The sequence below is a fragment of the Sciurus vulgaris genome, assembly GCF_902686455.1.
Source record: "Sciurus vulgaris genome assembly, chromosome: 6".
Lineage (NCBI taxonomy): Eukaryota > Metazoa > Chordata > Mammalia > Rodentia > Sciuridae > Sciurus > Sciurus vulgaris.
Window position 1 is genome coordinate 377,970 of NC_136466.1, and position 19,331 is coordinate 397,300.

A 19,331-nucleotide genomic window follows, 5' to 3' on the forward strand; every position below is an offset into this window, starting at 1 on the left:
AGGCGGAGATACACCGAGAAAGGCTGCTGTGGATGTTGGTGGTGGGAAAGGGCTGTGCGTGGCCTGACAGACCTCTCCAAATAGGCACCAAGTGCATGCTCAGCAGGGCAACTTCCCACACCCTGTCCGCCAGCTGCTCGAAGTGTGCATGTGCCGCTCAAATGGAACAGTGCCAGGTACAGCGTGAGTTTCCATCCCTGTCCCTTTCTGCAGGTATAGAAGGCTTCCACTTCGATCCTTTTAACAATTTGTCTTTACTGATTTTTTTAAGTTGGGATGTAATTTAATTACATCAGAATTAAATATTTAATCAAACACTAATACAACTTACAGAGGCATGCTGCAATTTTGGCCACTGGTTTAAAATACTCGGGCACATTAAAATGCTGAAAACTTCAAATGCACATAAATATGAACATGAGATTCCACACTGTGGACGCAGTCATTCAGTGGCTCACTCGCCTCCAGGCTAACAACTGTCAGGACCCAGAGCAGCAGACGCCGCAGACGGCGGCCAAAACGGCCCCGGTCAGATGGTGTGCTCCCACAGCACTTCCAGAACAGGGAGACAAAGACAGACGGACCATGGACACCAGGGCCTATGTTCTGTGAGGTCAGCCAGGGAGCCATGCTGGAAGATGAGACTATGCAGGAGGACCCAGGCTCTGTGAGCTCAGACAGGGAGCCATGTAGGAGGAGGAGACTGAGCAGGAGGACCCAGGCTCTGTGAGCTCAGCCAGGGAGCCATGTAGGAGGAGGAGACTGAGCAGGAGGACCCAGGCTCTGTGAGGTCAGTCAGGGAGCCATGCTGGAGGAGGAGACTGAGCAGGAGGACCCAGGCTCTGTGAGGTCAGCCTGGGAGCCATGCTGGAGGAGGAGACTGAGCAGGAGGACCCAGTCTCTGTGAGGTCAGTCAGGGAGCCATGTAGGAGGAGGAGACTGAGCAGGAGGACCCAGGCTCTGTGAGGTCAGTCAGGGAGCCATGCTGGAGGAGGAGACTGAGCAGGAGGACCCAGGCTCTGTGAGCTCAGCCTGGGAGCCATGCTGGAAGAGGAGACTGAGCAGGAGGACCCAGGCTCTGTGAGGTCAGTCAGGGAGCCATGTTGGAGGAGGAGACTGAGCAGGAGGACCCAGGCTCTGTGAGGTCAGTCAGGGAGCCATGCTGGAGGAGGAGACTGAGCAGGAGGACCCAGGCTCTGTGAGCTCAGCCTGGGAGCCATGCTGCAGGAGGAGACTATGCAGGAGGACTGAGGCTCTGTGAGGTCAGTCAGGGAGCCATGCTGGAGGAACAGACTCAGCAGGAGGACCCAGGCTCTGTGAGGTCAGGCAGGGAGCCATGCTGCAGGAGGAGACTATGCAGGAGGACTGAGGCTCTGTGAGGTCAGTCAGGGAGCCATGCTGGAGGAACAGACTCAGCAGGAGGACCCAGGCTCTGAGAGGTCAGGCAGGGAGCCATGTTGGAGGAGGAGACTGAGCAGGAGGACCCAGGCTCTCTGAGGTCAGTCAGGGAGCCATGTTGGAGGAGGAGACTGAGCAGGAGGACCCAGGCTCTGTGAGGTCAGTCAGGGAGCCATGCTGGAGGAGGAGACTGAGCAGGAGGACCTAGGCTCTGTGAGGTCAGTCAGGGAGCCATGCTGGAGGAGGAGACTATGCAGGAGGACCCAGGCTCTGTGAGGTCAGTCAGGGAGCCATGCTGGAGGAGGAGACTGAGCAGGAGGACCCAGGCTCTGTGAGGTCAGTCAGGGAGCCATGCTGGAGGAGGAGACTGAGCAGGAGGGTCCAGGCTCACGAGGTCAGTCAGGGAGCCATGCTGGAGGAGGAGACTGAGCAGGAGGACCCAGGCTCTGTGAGGTCAGTCAGGGAGCCCTGTTGGAGGAGGAGACTGAGCAGGAGGGTCCAGGCTCACGAGGTCAGTCAGGGAGCCATGCTGGAGGAGGAGACTGAGCAGGAGGACCCAGGCTCTCCGCGGTTGCACACCCAAAGTCAGGGAACAACTTTGTCAGAGTGATATACAGGGACCCTCAGCCCTGGTGAGTGCTATGGACTACGTGCAGGATAGGAATGACATAAGCAGAAAGATGAAGGAGTGCTTTAGAGCAGCCTGGCGTTCTGAGTGTGGGAGGCAAGGTCCTGAGAGAGGGATCCTGTCAGAGGTGTGGTCACACTGGGCCCTTGTTTTTCCTTGCTGCTATGACCGAAGAGTGAAAACCCATGCTAAGGTCCAGGCACACAGCAGCTGTTAGAAATACAGAAGCCAACGATGCAGGACTTCTCACACAAGCAGAAATAAATCTGAGATTGAGGAGTCAAGCTCCCAGGAAACAGCAGTAGAGAATGAAGCTCATGGTTGCATCATTTCTACCCCAGACTTGAGGAGATTGAGGCTGCACAGGGCAGGAGGCTACAGAGCTGTGTGGTTCATTTTGTGTTGCTATAATTATGAGGCCAGGTATTATAAAAGGAGGTCATATAGCTCAGACCTTGAGGTGCAAGAGCATGGTGTGGCACTGCCTTGGCGCTGGGGAGGCCTCATGGCATCACAGTGGAAAAAGCATGTGATACGCGTGAGGCACCAGCAGCCTTAAAACAACCCATTCTCCAGGCACTAATGCATCCCAAAGGTCTCCACCAACACCTGCAAGTCAGTAATGATCAGCCCACAAAAGTGAACACCATGACCGGACTTCAGGGTTCATCCACGCGTGAGGATGGAGTCCAAGACCTGATCTCCCCACTCAAAACCATGTTCACTGGCATCAGATCTGCCATTATCCTCCCTCCCCACACCATTTTGCAACCATATTGTCAGTCTGTGAACATCCTAGCCTGTCATTGGTCCCCTCCTCAGCCTGTGAACATTCTCAGCAGTAATGGGTCCAGATTCTCAGCCTGTACACATTCTCGGCAATCACTGGTCTGTTATGAGCCTGCAAACTACTTAAGAATAGCTCCGCCACCATTTTCTCTCTCCCTACACTCAATTTCATGCTCTCTCCTCTTGGTTTTCACTCTCTGTCTTGTGTCTGCTCACTCTCTCCCTCTCTTTTCCTCTCACTTTCTCTCTCTCACCATGCAGGGAGACACTCTGTCTGTTTGCTTAATAAAATCTCTTGCATGAGTTCCCATTTCCAAAGTGGTTTCTGGGGTTTCAGTGTTCATCAATCACGAGGGGGGAGTCCAGGACCTCACTCCCTCACTCAGACAGTCTTCATCTATTCTTGAGGGTTGAACCCAACACCTGAACTGCTCCACAGCACAGTGTTCATCATTCACAAGGGTGGAGCCCAGGACCTCACTCCCTCACTCAGACAGTCTTCATCTGTTCTTGAGGGTTGAACCCAACACCTGAACTGCTCCACAGCACAGTGTTCATCATTCACAAGGGTGGAGCCCAGGACCTCACTCCCTCACTCAGACAGTCTTCATCTGTTCTTGAGGGTTGAACCCAACACCTGAACTGCTCCACAAGACAGTGTTCATCAATCACGAGGGGGGAGCCCAGGACCTCACTCCCTCACTCAGACAGTCTTCATCTGTTCTTGAGGGTTGAACCCAACACCTGAACTGCTCCACAGCACAGTGTTCATCATTCACAAGGGTGGAGCCCAGGACCTCACTCCCTCACTCAGACAGTCTTCATCTGTTCTTGAGGGTTGAACCCAACACCTGAACTGCTCCACAAGACAGTGTTCATCATTCACGAGGGGGGAGCCCAGGACCTCACTCCCTCACTCAGACAGTCTTCATCTGTTCTTGAGGGTTGAACCCAACACCTGAACTGCTCCACAAGACAGTGTTCATCAATCACGAGGGGGGAGCCCAGGACCTCACTCCCTCACTCAGACAGTCTTCATCTGTTCTTGAGGGTTGAACCCAACACCTGAACTGCTCCACAAGACAGTGTTCATCAATCACGAGGGGGGAGCCCAGGACCTCACTCCCTCACTCAGACAGTCTTCATCTGTTCTTGAGGGTTGAACCCAACACCTGAACTGCTCCACAAGACAGTGTTCATCATTCACGAGGGGGGAGCCCAGGACCTCACTCCCTCACTCAGACAGTCTTCATCTGTTCTTGAGGGTTGAACCCAACACCTGAACTGCTCCACAGGACAGTGTTCATCAATCACGAGGGTGGAGTCTAGGACCTCACTCCCTCACTCAGACAGTCTTCATCTATTCTTGAGGGTTGAACCCAACACCTGAACTGCTCCACAGCACAGTGTTCATCAGTCACGAGGGTGGAGCCGAGGACCTCACTCCCTCACTCAGACAGTCTTCATCTATTCTTGAGGGTTGAACCCAATACCTGAACTGCTCCACAAGACAGTGTTCATCATTCATGAAGGTGGAGCCCAGGACCTCACTCCCTCACTCAGACAGTCTTCATCTATTCTTGAGGGTTGAACCCAATACCTGAACTGCTCCACAAGACAGTGTTCATCATTCACGAGGGGGGAGCCCAGGACCTCACTCCCTCCACTCAGACAGTCTTCATCTATTCTTGAGGGTTGAAAACAATACCTGAACTGCTCCACAGGACAGTGTTCATCATTCACAAGGGGGGAGCCCAGGACCTCACTCCCTCACTCAGACAGTCTTCAACTACTCTTGAGGGTTGAACCCAATACCTGAACTGCTCCACAGGACAGTGTTCATCATTCATGAGGGTGGAGTCCAGGACCTCACTCCCTCACTCAGACACTCTTCATCTACTCTTGAGGGTTGAACCCAATACCTGAACTGCTCCACAGGACAGTGTTCATCATTCAAGAGGATGGAGCCCTGGACCTCACTCCCTCCACTCAGTCTTCATCTATTCTTGGAGATGAATCCAACACCTGAATTGCTCCACAAGACAGTGTTCATCATTCACGAGGGTGGAGCCCAGGACCTCACTCCTACCACTCAGACACTCTTCATCTACTCTTGAGGGTTGAAACCAATACCTGAACTGCTCCACAAGACAGTGTTCATCATTCACGAGGGTGGAGCCCAGGACCTCACTCCTACCACTCAGACAGTCTTCGTCTATTCTTCATGGTTGAACCCAAAACCTGAAATGCTCCACAAAACAGAGTTCATCATTCATGAGGGTGAAGCCCTGGACCTCACTCTCTCCACTCAGACTTCATCTATTCTTAGAGTTGAACCCAACACCTGAACTGCTCCACAAGACAGTGTTCATCATTCACGAGGGGGGAGCCCAGGACCTCACTCAGACAGTCTTCATCTGTTCTTGAGGGTTGAACTCAATACCTGAACTGCTCCACAAGACAGTGTTCATCATTCACGAGGGGGGAGCCCAGGATCTCACTCCCTCACTCAAGACAGTCTTCATCTGCTCTTGAGGGTTAAACACAATACCTGAACTACTCCACAAGACAGTGTTCATCATTCACGAGGGTGGAGCCCAGGACCTCACTCCCTCACTCAAGACAGTCTTCATCTATTCTTGAGGGTTCAACACAATACCTGAACTGCTCCACAGGACAGTGTTCATCATTCACGAGGGGGGAGCCCAGGACCTCACTCCTACCACTCAGACAGTCTTCATCTATTCTTCAGGGTTGAACCCAATACCTGAACTGCTCCACAGGACAGTGTTCATCATTCACGAGGGGGGAGCCCAGGATCTCACTCCCTCACTCAAGACAGTCTTCATCTGCTCTTGAGGGTTAAACACAATACCTGAACTACTCCACAAGACAGTGTTCATCATTCACGAGGGGGGAGCCCAGGACCTCACTCCTACCACTCAGACAGTCTTCGTCTATTCTTCAGGGTTGAACCCAAAACCTGAACTGCTCCACAAGACAGAGTTCATCATTCACGAGGGTGGAGCCCTGGACCTCACTCCCTCCACTCAGACTTCATCTATTCTTAGAGTTGAACCCAACACCTGAACTGCTCCACAAGACAGTGTTCATCATTCACGAGGGGGGAGCCCAGGACCTCACTCCCTCACTCAGACAGTCTTCATCTGTTCTTGAGGGTTGAACACAATACCTGAACAGCTCCACAGGACAGTGTTCATCCTTCATGAGGGTGGAGCCCAGGACCTCACTCCCTCACTCAGAGAGTCTTCATCTACTTTTGAGGGTTGAAAACAATACCTGAACTGCTCCACAAGACAATGTTCATCATTCATGAGGGTGGAGTCCAGGACCTCACTCCCTCCACTCAGACAGTCTTCATCTATTCTTCAGGGTTGAACACAATACCTGAACTGCTCCACAAGACAGTCGTCATCTGTTCTTGACGGTTGAACACAATACCTGAACTGCTCCACAAGATAGTGTTCATCATTGCCGAGGGTGGAGCCCAGGACCTCACTCCCTCCACTCACACAGTCTTCATCTATTCTTGAGGGTTGAACCTAATACCTGAATTGCTCGACAAGACAGTGTTCACCATTCATGAGGGTGGAGCCCAGGACCTCACTCCCTCACTCAGACAGTCTTCATCTATTCTTCAGGGTTGAACCCAATACCTGAACTGCTCCACAAGTCAATGTTCATCATTCATGAGGGGGGAGCCCAGGACCTCACTCCCTCACTCAGACAGTCTTCATCTTTTCTTCAGGGTTGAACCCAACACCTGAACTGCTCCACAGCACAGTGTTCATCATTCACAAGGGTGGAGACCAGGACCTCACTCCCTCACTCAGACAGTCTTCATCTATTCTTGAGGGTTGAACCCAATACTGCCCCACAAGACAGTGTTCATCATTCATCAGGGTGGAGCCCAGGATTATGAGGTAGAGAAGGATACATATGATACATCTGTTAAAAACATGAACATGTCTAACAGAGCAAAACAGGAGTCTCAAAAGGGACACAGGTGGAACAGCAGAGCGAAGACCAAGTACACCAACAACTGAGGAAGGATATGAACCCACAGATCTATGAGGCCCAGCAAGCCCACTGGAATGAGCACAAAGGAAACCACATAAAGCTCATCAAGGTAGCGCTGCACAACATCAAGACCGAAATGAAAAGTCAGGAGAAACAGGATGAAAAATATACATGACTCTCAAGGGAACCGTAGTGAACCTGATGCAGAGCATTTCAGAGCAAATACAGAAACCAGAAGACCATGGAATGGGGCTGAGGATGGCTCAGTGGGTAGAGTGCTCACCTCTCAAGCACAAGGCCCCGGGTTCAATCCCCAGCACCGCAAAAAAAATAAAAATAAAAAAGACAATGGAATGGCTTCTTCAAATAGGAGAGAAAGTAGCTGCTGAGCTCCCATCACAGTAGCTGGACTGTGGGACCAACCTAGGAGCCCTCAACAGATGCCTGCATGCAGAGACTGCTTCATACACACATGGAATATCAACCTAGGAGCCCACAACAGATGCCTGCATGCAGAGACTGTGCTTCGTGCACACATGGAATACCAACCTAGGAGCCCTCAACAGATGCCTGGATGCAGAGACTGCTTCGTACACACATGGAATACCAGCCTAGGAGCCCTCAACAGATGCCTGGATGCAGAGACTGTGCTTCGTACACACATGGAATACCAACCTAAGAGCCCTCAACAGATGCCTGGATGCAGAGACTGCTTCGTACACACATGGAATATCAGCCTAGGAGCCCTCAACAGATGCCTGCATGCAGAGACTGTGCTTCGTACACACATGGAATACCAACCTAGGAGCCCTCAACAGATGCCTGGATGCAGAGACTGTGCTTCGTACACACATGGAATACCAACCTAGGAGCCCTCAACAGATGCCTGCATGCAGAGACTGTGCTTCGTACACACATGGAATACCAACCTAAGAGCCCTCAACAGATGCCTGCATGCAGAGACTGTGCTTCGTGCACACATGGAATACCAGCCTAGGAGCCCTCAACAGATGCCTGGATGCAGAGACTGCTTCGTACACACATGGAATACCAGCCTAGGAGCCCTCAACAGATGCCTGGATGCAGAGACTGTGCTTCGTACACACATGGAATACCAACCTAAGAGCCCTCAACAGATGCCTGGATGCAGAGACTGTGCTTCGTACACACATGGAATACCAACCTAAGAGCCCTCAACAGATGCCTGGATGCAGAGACTGCTTCGTACACACATGGAATATCAACCTAGGAGCCCTCAACAGATGTCTGCATGCAGAGACTGTGCTTCGTACACACATGGAATACCAACCTAGGAGCCCTCAACAGATGGCTGCATGCAGACACTGTGCTTCGTACACACATGGAATACCAACCTAGGAGCCCTCAACAGATGCCTGCATGCAGAGACTGTGCTTCGTGCACACATGGAATACCAACCTAGGAGCCCTCAACAGATGCCTGGATGCAGAGACTGCTTCGTACACACATGGAATACCAACCTAAGAGCCCTCAACAGATGCCTGCATGCAGACACTGTGCTTCGTACACACATGGAATACCAACCTAAGAGCCCTCAACAGATGCCTGGATGCAGAGACTGTGCTTCGTGCACACATGGAATACCAAACTAGGAGCCCTCAACAGATGCCTGGATGCAGAGACTGCTTCGTACACACATGGAATACCAGCCTAGGAGCCCTCAACAGATGCCTGGATGCAGAGACTGTGCTTCGTACACACATGGAATACCAACCTAAGAGCCCTCAACAGATGCCTGGATGCAGAGACTGCTTCGTACACACATGGAATATCAACCTAGGAGCCCTCAACAGATGTCTGCATGCAGAGACTGTGCTTCGTACACACATGGAATACCAACCTAGGAGCCCTCAACAGATGCCTGCATGCAGAGACTGTGCTTCATACACACATGGAATACCAACGTAGGAGCCCTCAACAGATGCCTGCATGCAGAGACTGTGCTTCGTACACACATGGAATACCAACCTAGGAGCCCTCAACAGATGGCTGCATGCAGACACTGTGCTTCGTACACACATGGAATACCAACCTAGGAGCCCTCAACAGATGCCTGCATGCAGAGACTGTGCTTCGTGCACACATGGAATACCAGCCTAGGAGCCCTCAACAGATGCCTGGATGCAGAAACTGCTTCGTACACACATGGAATACCAACCTAGGAGCCCTCAACAGATGCCTGGATGCAGAGACTGTGCTTCGTACACACATGGAATATCAACCTAGGAGCCCTCAACAGATGCCTGCATGCAGAGACTGTGCTTCGTACACACATGGAATACCAACCTAGGAGCCCTCAACAGATGGCTGCATGCAGACACTGTGCTTCGTACACACATGGAATACCAACCTAGGAGCCCTCAACAGATGCCTGCATGCAGAGACTGTGCTTCGTGCACACATGGAATACCAACCTAGGAGCCCTCAACAGATGCCTGGATGCAGAGACTGCTTCGTACACACATGGAATATCAACCTAGGAGCCCTCAACAGATGGCTGGATGCAGACACTGTGCTTTGTGCACACATGGAATACCAACCTAGGAGCCCTCAACAGATGCCTGCATGCAGAGACTGTGCTTCGTGCACACATGGAATACCAGCCTAGGAGCCCTCAACAGATGCCTGGATGCAGAGACTGCTTCGTACACACATGGAATATCAACCTAGGAGCCCTCAACAGATGCCTGCATGCAGAGACTGTGCTTCGTACACACATGGAATACCAACCTAAGAGCCCTCAACAGATGCCTGCATGCAGAGACTGTGCTTCGTACACAATGGAATACCAACCTAGGAGCTCTCAACAGATGCCTGCATGCAGAGACTGTGCTTCGTACACACATGGAATACCAACCTAGGAGCCCTCAACAGATGCCTGCATGCAGACACTGTGCTTCGTACACACATGGAATACCAACCTAGGAGCCCTCAACAGATGCCTGCATACAGAGACTGTGCTTCGTACACACATGGAATTCCAACCTAGGAGCCCTCAACAGATGCCTGCATACAGAGACTGCTTCATACACACATGGAATACCAACCTAGGAGCCCTCAACAGATGCCTGCATGCAGAGACTTCTTCGTACACACATGGAATATCAGCCTAAGGAGGAATGAAAATGTGGCGTTTGCTGCTAAGTGGATGGAAATGGAGAATATTATGCTAAGCAAAATAAGCCAATCCCAAAGGACCAAATGCTTCCTCTGATAAGCAGATGCTGATTCACAATAAGGTGCAGGGAGAATAGAGGTACTTTGGACTAGACAGAGGAGAATGACAGGAGGGGAGGGGATAGGGGGGTGGAAATGATAGAATGGATTAGACATTATTACCTGTTGGGGGCTATGCCGTGCCGACTATGCCAAGTTGGCGCCTGGCAGCCAGCCAGAGGTTGTTTTGATCACATCGGTGGTGAGGAAGTCAGTTAGCATAAGCACACCCAGGCGTTTTGTCATTGGCCATATTCAATTAAGTCCACGCACACCTCGCGTGCACAGGTGTTCCCGAGTGCTCCTGATCGTGCCTGCTTGCTTTGACCTTTACCGTGATTGGACGGCTAGCTCCTCACCTAATAATTGGCGTCAGCCCTACCCACCGCCTCTTGGAGGGAATATAAGCGGGCAGTAGGCAGAAGGCACAAAGCAGTAAGCAGTAAGCAGCAGCAGCAGCAGCAGCAGTAAGCAGTAGGCAGAAGGCAGATGGCAGATCGCAGAGCAGAGGACTAAGAACACACCTCTAGGTCGCAGATCACAGATCGCAGTACGCGGGACACACTACTGAGAAGCACCTCTGATAGACAGCACCTTTAGCACGCACTTCTAACACACACCTTTAGTTCGCAAGATGCAGGACGCACCTCTAAGAAGAAGCAGCAGAACTCTAAGAAGAAATAGACCTCTGAAAGCGTGGCAAAGTCTCTTTTCCTCTAAGCAAAGTCTTTCTTCCTCTCAAAGCCTTTCTTCCTCTAAAATCAAGCAAGCCTCTTTTCCTCTATAAGCTAGAGAATAAGCAAGCAAGCAAGGAAGCAGCTCAGGAATAGAAGTAGTTTATTTCCAGTCCACCTCCGATAAATACCCGCGAGACTGTCGCTGCAGGCGGTAACAAATATCCTCAGGATTGTTGCTGCGTGCAGCAACAATTACCCAATGTGCATATATGATTACACCACCTATGTAGTTCTGCATCGAGTACAACCAGAAGAACGGAAAGTTATCCTCCATTTATGTATGATGTGTCAGAATGCATTCTACTGTATAATTCGAACAAATATGTAATCAGAACAAATTAAAAAATGCTGTCATCACAATAAAAAATATGAATAAGTGTGTGTTTAAAAAAAAGTAACAGCTGAACTATGATTCAATACCCAGAGAAAAGATCCCTCTGCATTGACAAGTGAGATCATGTTTTCATACAAGCAAAATGTAGAGACTGTATGTCATGAGCAGGCTGCTAAAACAGATAGGAAGCCAGAGTTCTGCAAGCACACACAATCCTGACAGCGCCCAGTCCTTCCTGGGAAGATCGTAGCCAGTCACAGAGCTCACGGGCCTCGTCTTAAAACGGGAATGATCACGATCCTTCCTCACATTGTTGTGAGTTTAAGCAAGTGAAAAGACAAAAAACAACAACAAAAAAACATTTTGCAAACTCCAGGTGTTCAGATGTAATGAACAGCTGCTAACCATCCTTGTAGGGGAAACTGAAGAAAGAGGCCACCATGTCGCACCTAACCCTGACTTCCTGATGCCTATCCCAGGCGACATGAGAATAACCACAGGACTCACCGGTGACATCCAGATGGAAGGACACCCTCTGGCCCCCGGCCTCACAGCTGTACTCCCCAGAGTCCGCCTGGCCCGCCTGCCGCACCACCAGCTGCCGCCTGCAGCCCTTGGCCTCCACGTGCACCTGGGAGCTCGGGCTCAGCTTCTTCCCGTCCTTGAACCACGTCACCTCCGTCTGGGCCTGGGCCACCTCGCAGCTCAGAGTGGCACTGGCCCCCGCCTGGGCCTTCACCTCGCTGTGTGCCGGCTGCTCCTTGGCAAACACGGCCTTGGGCTCTGGGGACAGAGGGGAGGAAAATTCAGTTGCAAGAAATGAATGAGGACTCATCTTCTCACCTCGAAGCTCTTGTGCCTCTAGGATCCACTCTGTTGCTCTAGAGTAAATTTCGTGTTTGTGAGAAATACATATACACACTGGCCATTCTTTCAGCAGTCTTTGTGGATGGTAAGCGCTCTGATCATCCTTCCTGAAAATTCTTCATTCCACCTTCGTGTCGGAATGGGGGTTTAGCTGCGTCTGGAACTCAGGGCTGAGAGGTGACCCTTAGGACTTAGAACACACGCCATCATTTTCTCTGCTTCTGGCCGCTGTTGGTCTTCCAACCCAGTGAAGAGAAGCTGCTGGACACAAGTGCAAGCAGGACCCGGTCCCTGGACCTACCAGCCCACAGAGCCACGGCCCTGACTGTCCCCACCCTCCAGGCCCCACCTGGAAGCCCTTTCCTCGCAAGGTCAGGTGCTGAGGTGCCCTCCCTCGTCACAGTTCCACCAGCATCTCTGTTGCTCACGAAGAGTGGGTTTTCACACTACAGAAGTTCACCCCACTGATGGAACCAGACCCGACTGCTGGTTTACTTGTGCCACATGACACTTTTCACTTTCATCTAATGGAGCTTTCTGCCTCAGGGACACCTCTCTGAGATCTCAACAGAAGTCTGCAGGAACTCTGAACCCCCTGAATTGAATTTTGAAGTCTTTTGAAAAACACATCAATGTCCAAAATATGCACAGTTCTGTTGCCACATCTGCCGTGTCTGACCGTGTCCCCAAGCTTCACGGGGTGGAGGCTGGCCTCACGTGCTGTTGTCACATCTGCTGTGTCTGACGGTGTCCCCAAGGTTTCACGGGGTGGAGCCTGGCCTCATGTGGGCTGTCAGCCGGAGGCCCAGCAAGAGCAGGCCTGGTGGAAACCCAGGGAGGGTGCAGCCCAGAAGTCCTGGGGGCACGGGAGACCCGGCCCCGGTCTGGGGCATGGCCTCTCCTGCTCGCAGGCTGCCATCACACGGGGCCGGGACCCTCACCAGCGCCACACTGGTGCCATGCCCTGGGACCTCCAGAGGCACAAGCCAGCTGCCCTCTTCGTGAAATGCCACATGGCCTCAGGCACTGTGATGACCGCAGACTGGACTATGACCATGGCCAAGCCTGGGTTTCAGCACCTGGATTCCTGTCCCTCACTCACATCTCCCTAGTGATCTGGTGTCCAGGGCAAGCAGGACCACAGCAGGAGGGGAGGAGACCCCATCGTCCTCACAGGCTCAGGCAAGCGATGGACGGCACAGGCGCTGGCCAGCCTCCGCCCACGGGCTCTTCCCCTCGCTCCTGCCCTCATCCTCAGAGCCAGGCCCACAGGCAGAGCGGCCAAGGCACCGGGGTGCCCACCGACCTCCAGCTGCAGCCTCGCTTACCCGTGCATGGTGGTACAGCTCTCCCTCAGCCTCCCCGGGCTGCCCGTTCCATGGGCAGGAGGTCCTCGGCCCTGCTTATCGTCCTCCATGAGTAAGAATTCAGGCTTCCCCAGGTGCATCTCACCGTGGCCCTCTTCCCACTGACAGGCCAACAGATCCCAGTCTCCCACCAGCCCAGCGCGCACAGGTCCCAGCCAGGGAGCCGCAGCCTCCTGTCGGGCCCTGGCAGCCCAGGTTGGCTCTTGCAGCATCCCAGTTCACTGTCTTAACCAAAAAACGCAGACAGTCTTAGTTGCTCTGTGGCCCGGCCACCCACAGGCGTCCTCTGTAGCCTTGAAATCAAGTAGGATATTGTCAACCGGAGGACGGATGAACTTCACGCTGAGCCCCACCTGGCCCTAGTTCCTTCGCCTGTATCACCGACAGATCCCGATGGAGAGCACCTCTCCAGAGCCTCACCATAAGGAGACTCTCACGACAGCTCACCAGGAGGAGGCACACGCCACGGGCTTCCCGGATCACTAAAATGACAACTACCACAAGCTCCCCACCTCCCTAACGCAGCACTAGGGCAGGCTCCCCACCTCCATCACACTCAGCACTAGGGCAGGCACCCCACCTCCATCACACTCAGCACTAGAGCAGGCTCCCCACATCCATCACACTTGGCACTAGGGCAGGCTCCCCACCTCCATCACCCTCACCACTAGGGCAGGCTCCCCACCTCCATCACACTCAGCACTAGGGCAGGCTCCCCAACTCCATCACACTCAGCACTAGGGCAGGCTCCCCACCTCCATCACACTTGGCACTAGGGCAGGCTCCCCACCTCCATCACCCTCAGCACTAGAGCAGGCTCCCCACCTCCCTACACTCAGCACTAGGGCACGCTCCCCCCCTCCATCACACTCCGCACTAGGGCAGGCTCCCGACCTCCATCACACTCAGCACTAGAGCAGGCTCCCCACCTCCATCACCCTCAGCACTAGGGCAGGCTCCCCACCTCCCTACACTCAGCACTATGGCAGGCTCCCCACCTCCATCACACATAGCACTAGATCAGGCTCCCGACCTTCATCACACTCAGCACTAGATCAGGCTCCCCACCTCCATCACCCTCGGCACTAGAGCAGGCTCCCACCTCCCTACACTCAGCACTAGGGCAGGCTCCCCACCTCCATCACACTCAGCACTAGGGCAGGCTCCCCACCTCCCTACACTCAGCACTAGGGCAGGCTCCCCACCTCCATCACACTCAGCACTAGGGCAGGCTCCCCACCTCCCTACACTCAGCACTAAGGCAGGCTCCCCACCTCCATCACCCTCAGAATAGGGCAGGCTCTCCACCTCCATCACACACCGCCCTAAGGCAGGCTCCCCACCTCCATCACACTCAGCACTATGGCAGGCTCCCCACCTCCATCACCCTCAGCACTAGGGCAGGCTCCCCACCTCCATCACACTTGGCAGTAGGGCAGGCTCCCCACCTCCCTACACTCAGCACTAGGGCAGGCTCCCCACCTCCATCACACTCAGCACTAGGGCAGGCTCCCCACCTTCCTACACTAAGCACTAGGGCACACTCCCCACCTCCATCACCCTCAGCACTAGGGCAGGCTCCCGACCTCCATCACATTCAGCGCTAGAGCAGGCTCCCCACCTCCATCACCCTCAGCACTAGGGCAGGCACCCGACCTCCATCACACTCAGCACTAGGGCAGGCTCCCCACCTCCATCACACTTATCACTAGAGCAGGCTCCCGACCTCCCTACACTCCGCACTAGGGCATGCTCCCTACTTCCATCACACTTAGCACTGGAGCAGGCTCCCTACCTCCATCACCCTCAGCACTAGGGCAGGCTCCCCACCTCAATCACACTTGGCAGTAGGGCAGGCTCCCCACCTCCCTACACTCAGCACTAGGGCAGGCTCCCCACCTCCATCACACTTGGCAGTAGGGCAGGCTCCCCACCTCCCTACACTCAGCAGTAGGGCAGGCTCCCCACCTCCATCACACTCAGCACTAGGGCAGGCTCCCAACCTCCCTACACTCACCACTAGGGCAGGCTCCCCACCTCCCTTCACTCAGCACTAGGGCAGGCTCTCCACCTCCATCAACATCAGCACTAGGGCAGGCTCCCCACCTCCCTACACTCAGCATTAGGGCAGGCTCCCCACCTCCCTACACTCACCACTAGGGCAGGCTCGCCACCTCCCTACACTCAGCACTAGGGCAGGCTCCCCACCTTCATCACACTGGGCACTTGGGCAGGCTCCCCACCTCCCTACACTCAACACTTGGGCAGGCCCCCCACCTCCCTACACTCACCACTAGGGCAGGCTCCCCACCTCCATCACCCTCACCACTAGGACAGGCTCCCCACCTCGATCACACTTGGTATGAGAGCAGGCTCCCCACCTCCCTACACTAAGCACTAGGGCAGGCTCTCCACCTCCATCAACATCAGCACTAGGGCAGGCTCCCCACCTCCCTACACTCAGCACTAGGGCAGGCTCCCCACCTCCATCACCCTCAGAATAGGGCAGGCTCTCCACCTCCATCACACACCGCCCTAAGGCAGGCTCCCCACCTCCATCACACTCAGCACTAGGGCAGGCTCCCCACCTCCATCACACTCAGCACTAAGGCAGGCTCCCCACCTCCATCACCCTCAGCACTAGGGCAGGCTCTCCACATCCATCACACTTGTCAGTAGGACAGGCTCCCCACCTCCCTACACTCAGCAGGAGGGCAGGCTCCCCACCTCCATCACACTCAGCACTAGGGCAGGCTCCCCACCTCCCTACACTGAGCACTAGGGCACGCTCCCCACCTCCATCACCCTCAGCACTAGGACAGGCTCCCGACCTCCATCACACTCAGCGCTAGAGCAGGCTCCCCACCTCTATCACCCTCAGCACTAGGGCAGGCTCCCCACCTCCCTACACTCAGCACTAGGGCACGCTCCCCACCTCCATCACACTTATCACTAGAGCAGGCTCCGCACCTCCCTACACTCCGCACTAGGGCACACTCCCCACTTCCATCACACTTAGCACTGGAGCAGGCTCCCTACCTCCATCACACTCAGCACTAGAGCAGGCTCCCCACCTCTATCACCCTCAGCACTAGGGCAGGCTCCCCACCTCCCTACACTCAGCACTAGGGCACGCTCCCCACCTCCATCACACTTAGCACTAGAGCAGGCTCCCCACCTCCCTACACTCAGCACTAGGGCATGCTCCCCACCTCCATCACCCTCACCACTAGAGCAGGCTCCCCACCTCCATCACCCACAGCACTAGAGCAGGCTCCCCACCTCCCTACACTCAGCACTAGGGCACGCTCCCCCCCTCCATCACACTCCACACTAGGGCAGGCTCCCGACCTCCATCACACTCAGCGCTAGAGCAGGCTCCCCACCTCCATCACCCTCAGCACTAGGGCAGGCTCCCGACCTCCATCACACTTATCACTAGAGCAGGCTCCCCACCTCCCTACACTCCGCACTAGGGCACACTCCCCACTTCCATCACACTTAGCACTGGAGCAGGCTCCCTACCTCCATCACACTCAGCACTAGGGCAGGCTCCCGACCTCCATCACACTCAGCACTAGAGCAGGCTCCCCACCTCTATCACCCTCAGCACTAGGGCAGGCTCCCCACCTCCCTACACTCAGCACTAGGGCACGCTCCCCACTTCCATCACACTTAGCACTAGAGCAGGCTCCCCACCTCCCTACACTCAGCACTAGGGCATGCTCCCCACCTCCATCACCCTCACCACTAGAGCAGGCTCCCCACCTCCATCACCCTCAGCACTAGAGCAGGCTCCCCACTTCCCTACACTCAGAACTAGGGCACGCTCCCCCCCTCCATCACACTCCGCACTAGGGCAGGCTCCCGACCTCCATCACACTCAGCACTAGAGCAGGCTCCCCACCTCCATCACCCTCAGCACTAGGGCAGGCTCCTGACCTCCATCACACTCAGCGCTAGAGCAGGCTCCCCACCTCCATCACCCTCAGCACTAGGGCAGGCTCCCCACCTCCCTACACTCAGCACTAGGGCACGCTCCCCACTTCCATCACACTTAGCACTAGAGCAGGCTCCTGACCTTCATCACACTCAGCACTAGAGCAGGCTCCCCACCTCCATCACCCTCAGCACTAGAGCAGGCTCCCCACCTCCATCAACCTCAGCACTAGGGCAGGCTCCCCACCTCCCTACACTCAGCACTATGGCAGGCTCCCCACCTCCATCACACTTAGCACTAGAGCAGGCTCCGGACCTTCATCACACTCAGCACTAGAGCAGGCTCCCCACCTCCATCACCCTCAGCACTAGAGCAGGCTCCCCACCTCCCTACACTCAGCACTAGGGCATGCTCCCTACGTCCATCATACTCAGCACTAGGGCAGGCTCCCCACCTCCCTACACTGAGCACTAGGGCAGGCTCCCCACCTCCATCACACTCAGCACTAGGGCAGGCTCCCCACCTCCCTACACTCACCACTAGGGCAGGCTCCCCACCTCCATCACACTCAGCACTAGGGCAGGCTCCCCACCTCCCTACACTCACCACTAGGGCAGGCTACCCACCTCCATCACACTCAGCACTAGGGCAGGCTCCCCACCTCCCTACACTCAGCACTTGTGCAGGCTCCCCACCTCCCTACACTCAGCACTAGGGCACGCTCCCCCCCTCCATCACACTCCGCACTAGGGCAGGCTCTCGACCTCCATCACACTCAGCACTAGAGCAGGCTCCCCACCTCCATCACCCTCAGCACTAGGGCAGGCTCCTAACCTCCATCACACTCAGCGCTAGAGCAGGCTCCCCACCTCCATCACTCTCAGCACTAGGGCAGGCTCCCCACCTCCCTACACTCAGCACTAGGGCACGCTCCCCACTTCCATCACACTTAGCACTACAGCAGGCTCCCGACCTTCATCACACTCAGCACTAGAGCAGGCTCCCCACCTCCATCACCCTCAGCACTAGAGCAGGCTCCCCACCTCCATCAACCTCAGCACTAGGGCAGGCTCCCCACCTCCCTACACTCAGCACTATGGCAGGCTCCCCACCTCCATCACACTTAGCACTAGAGAAGGCTCCGGACCTTCATCACACTCAGCACTAGAGCAGGCTCCCCACCTCCATCACCCTCAGCACTAGAGCAGGCTCCCCACCTCCCTACACTCAGCACTAGGGCACGCTCCCTACGTCCATCATACTCAGCACTAGGGCAGGCTCCCCACCTCCCTACACTCAGCACTAGGGTAGGCTCCCCACCTCCATCACACTCAGCACTAGGGAAGGCTCCCCACCTCCCTACACTCAGCACTAGGGCAGGCTCCCCACCTCCATCACACTCAGCACTAGGGCAGGCTCCCCACCTCCCTACACTCACCACTAGGGCAGGCTACCCACCTCCATCACACTCAGCACTAGGGCAGGCTCCCCACCTCCCTACACTCAGCACTTGGGCAGGCTCCCCACCTCCCTACACTCAGCACTTGGGCAGGCTCCCCACCTCCCTACACTCACCACTAGGGCAGGCTCCACACCTCCATCACATTCACCACTAGGGCAGGCTCCCCACATCCATCACACTCAGCACTAGGGCAGGCTCCCCACCTACATCCCCCTCAGCACTAGGGCAGGCTCCCCACCTCCATCACACTTGGCAGTAGGGCAGGCTCCCCACCTCCATCACACTTGGCAGTAGGGCAGGCTCCCCACCTCCCTACACTCAGCACTAGGGCACGCTCCCCACCTCCATCACCCTCAGCACTAGGGCAGGCTCCCGACCTCCATCACACTCAGCGCTAGAGCAGGCTCCCCACCTCCATCACCCTCAGCACTAGGGCAGGCTCCCCACCTCCATCACACTTATCACTAGAGCAGGCTCCCCACCTCCCTACACTCCGCACTAGGGCATGCTCCC

The 19,331-nt window shown here is 55.0% G+C and overlaps 1 protein-coding gene across 1 annotated transcript in view; it reads right to left on the reverse strand.

The window, feature by feature from the left end:
* OBSCN (obscurin, cytoskeletal calmodulin and titin-interacting RhoGEF) overlaps positions 1 to 19,331 on the reverse strand; it is a 147,531-nt gene that overhangs the window by 98,945 nt on the left and 29,255 nt on the right. Inside the window, exon 10 of the mRNA XM_079143430.1 lies at positions 11,690 to 11,965. Within this exon, the coding sequence (XP_078999556.1) occupies positions 11,690 to 11,965 (276 nt within the window). The remainder of the gene's footprint in view (positions 1 to 11,689; positions 11,966 to 19,331) is intronic.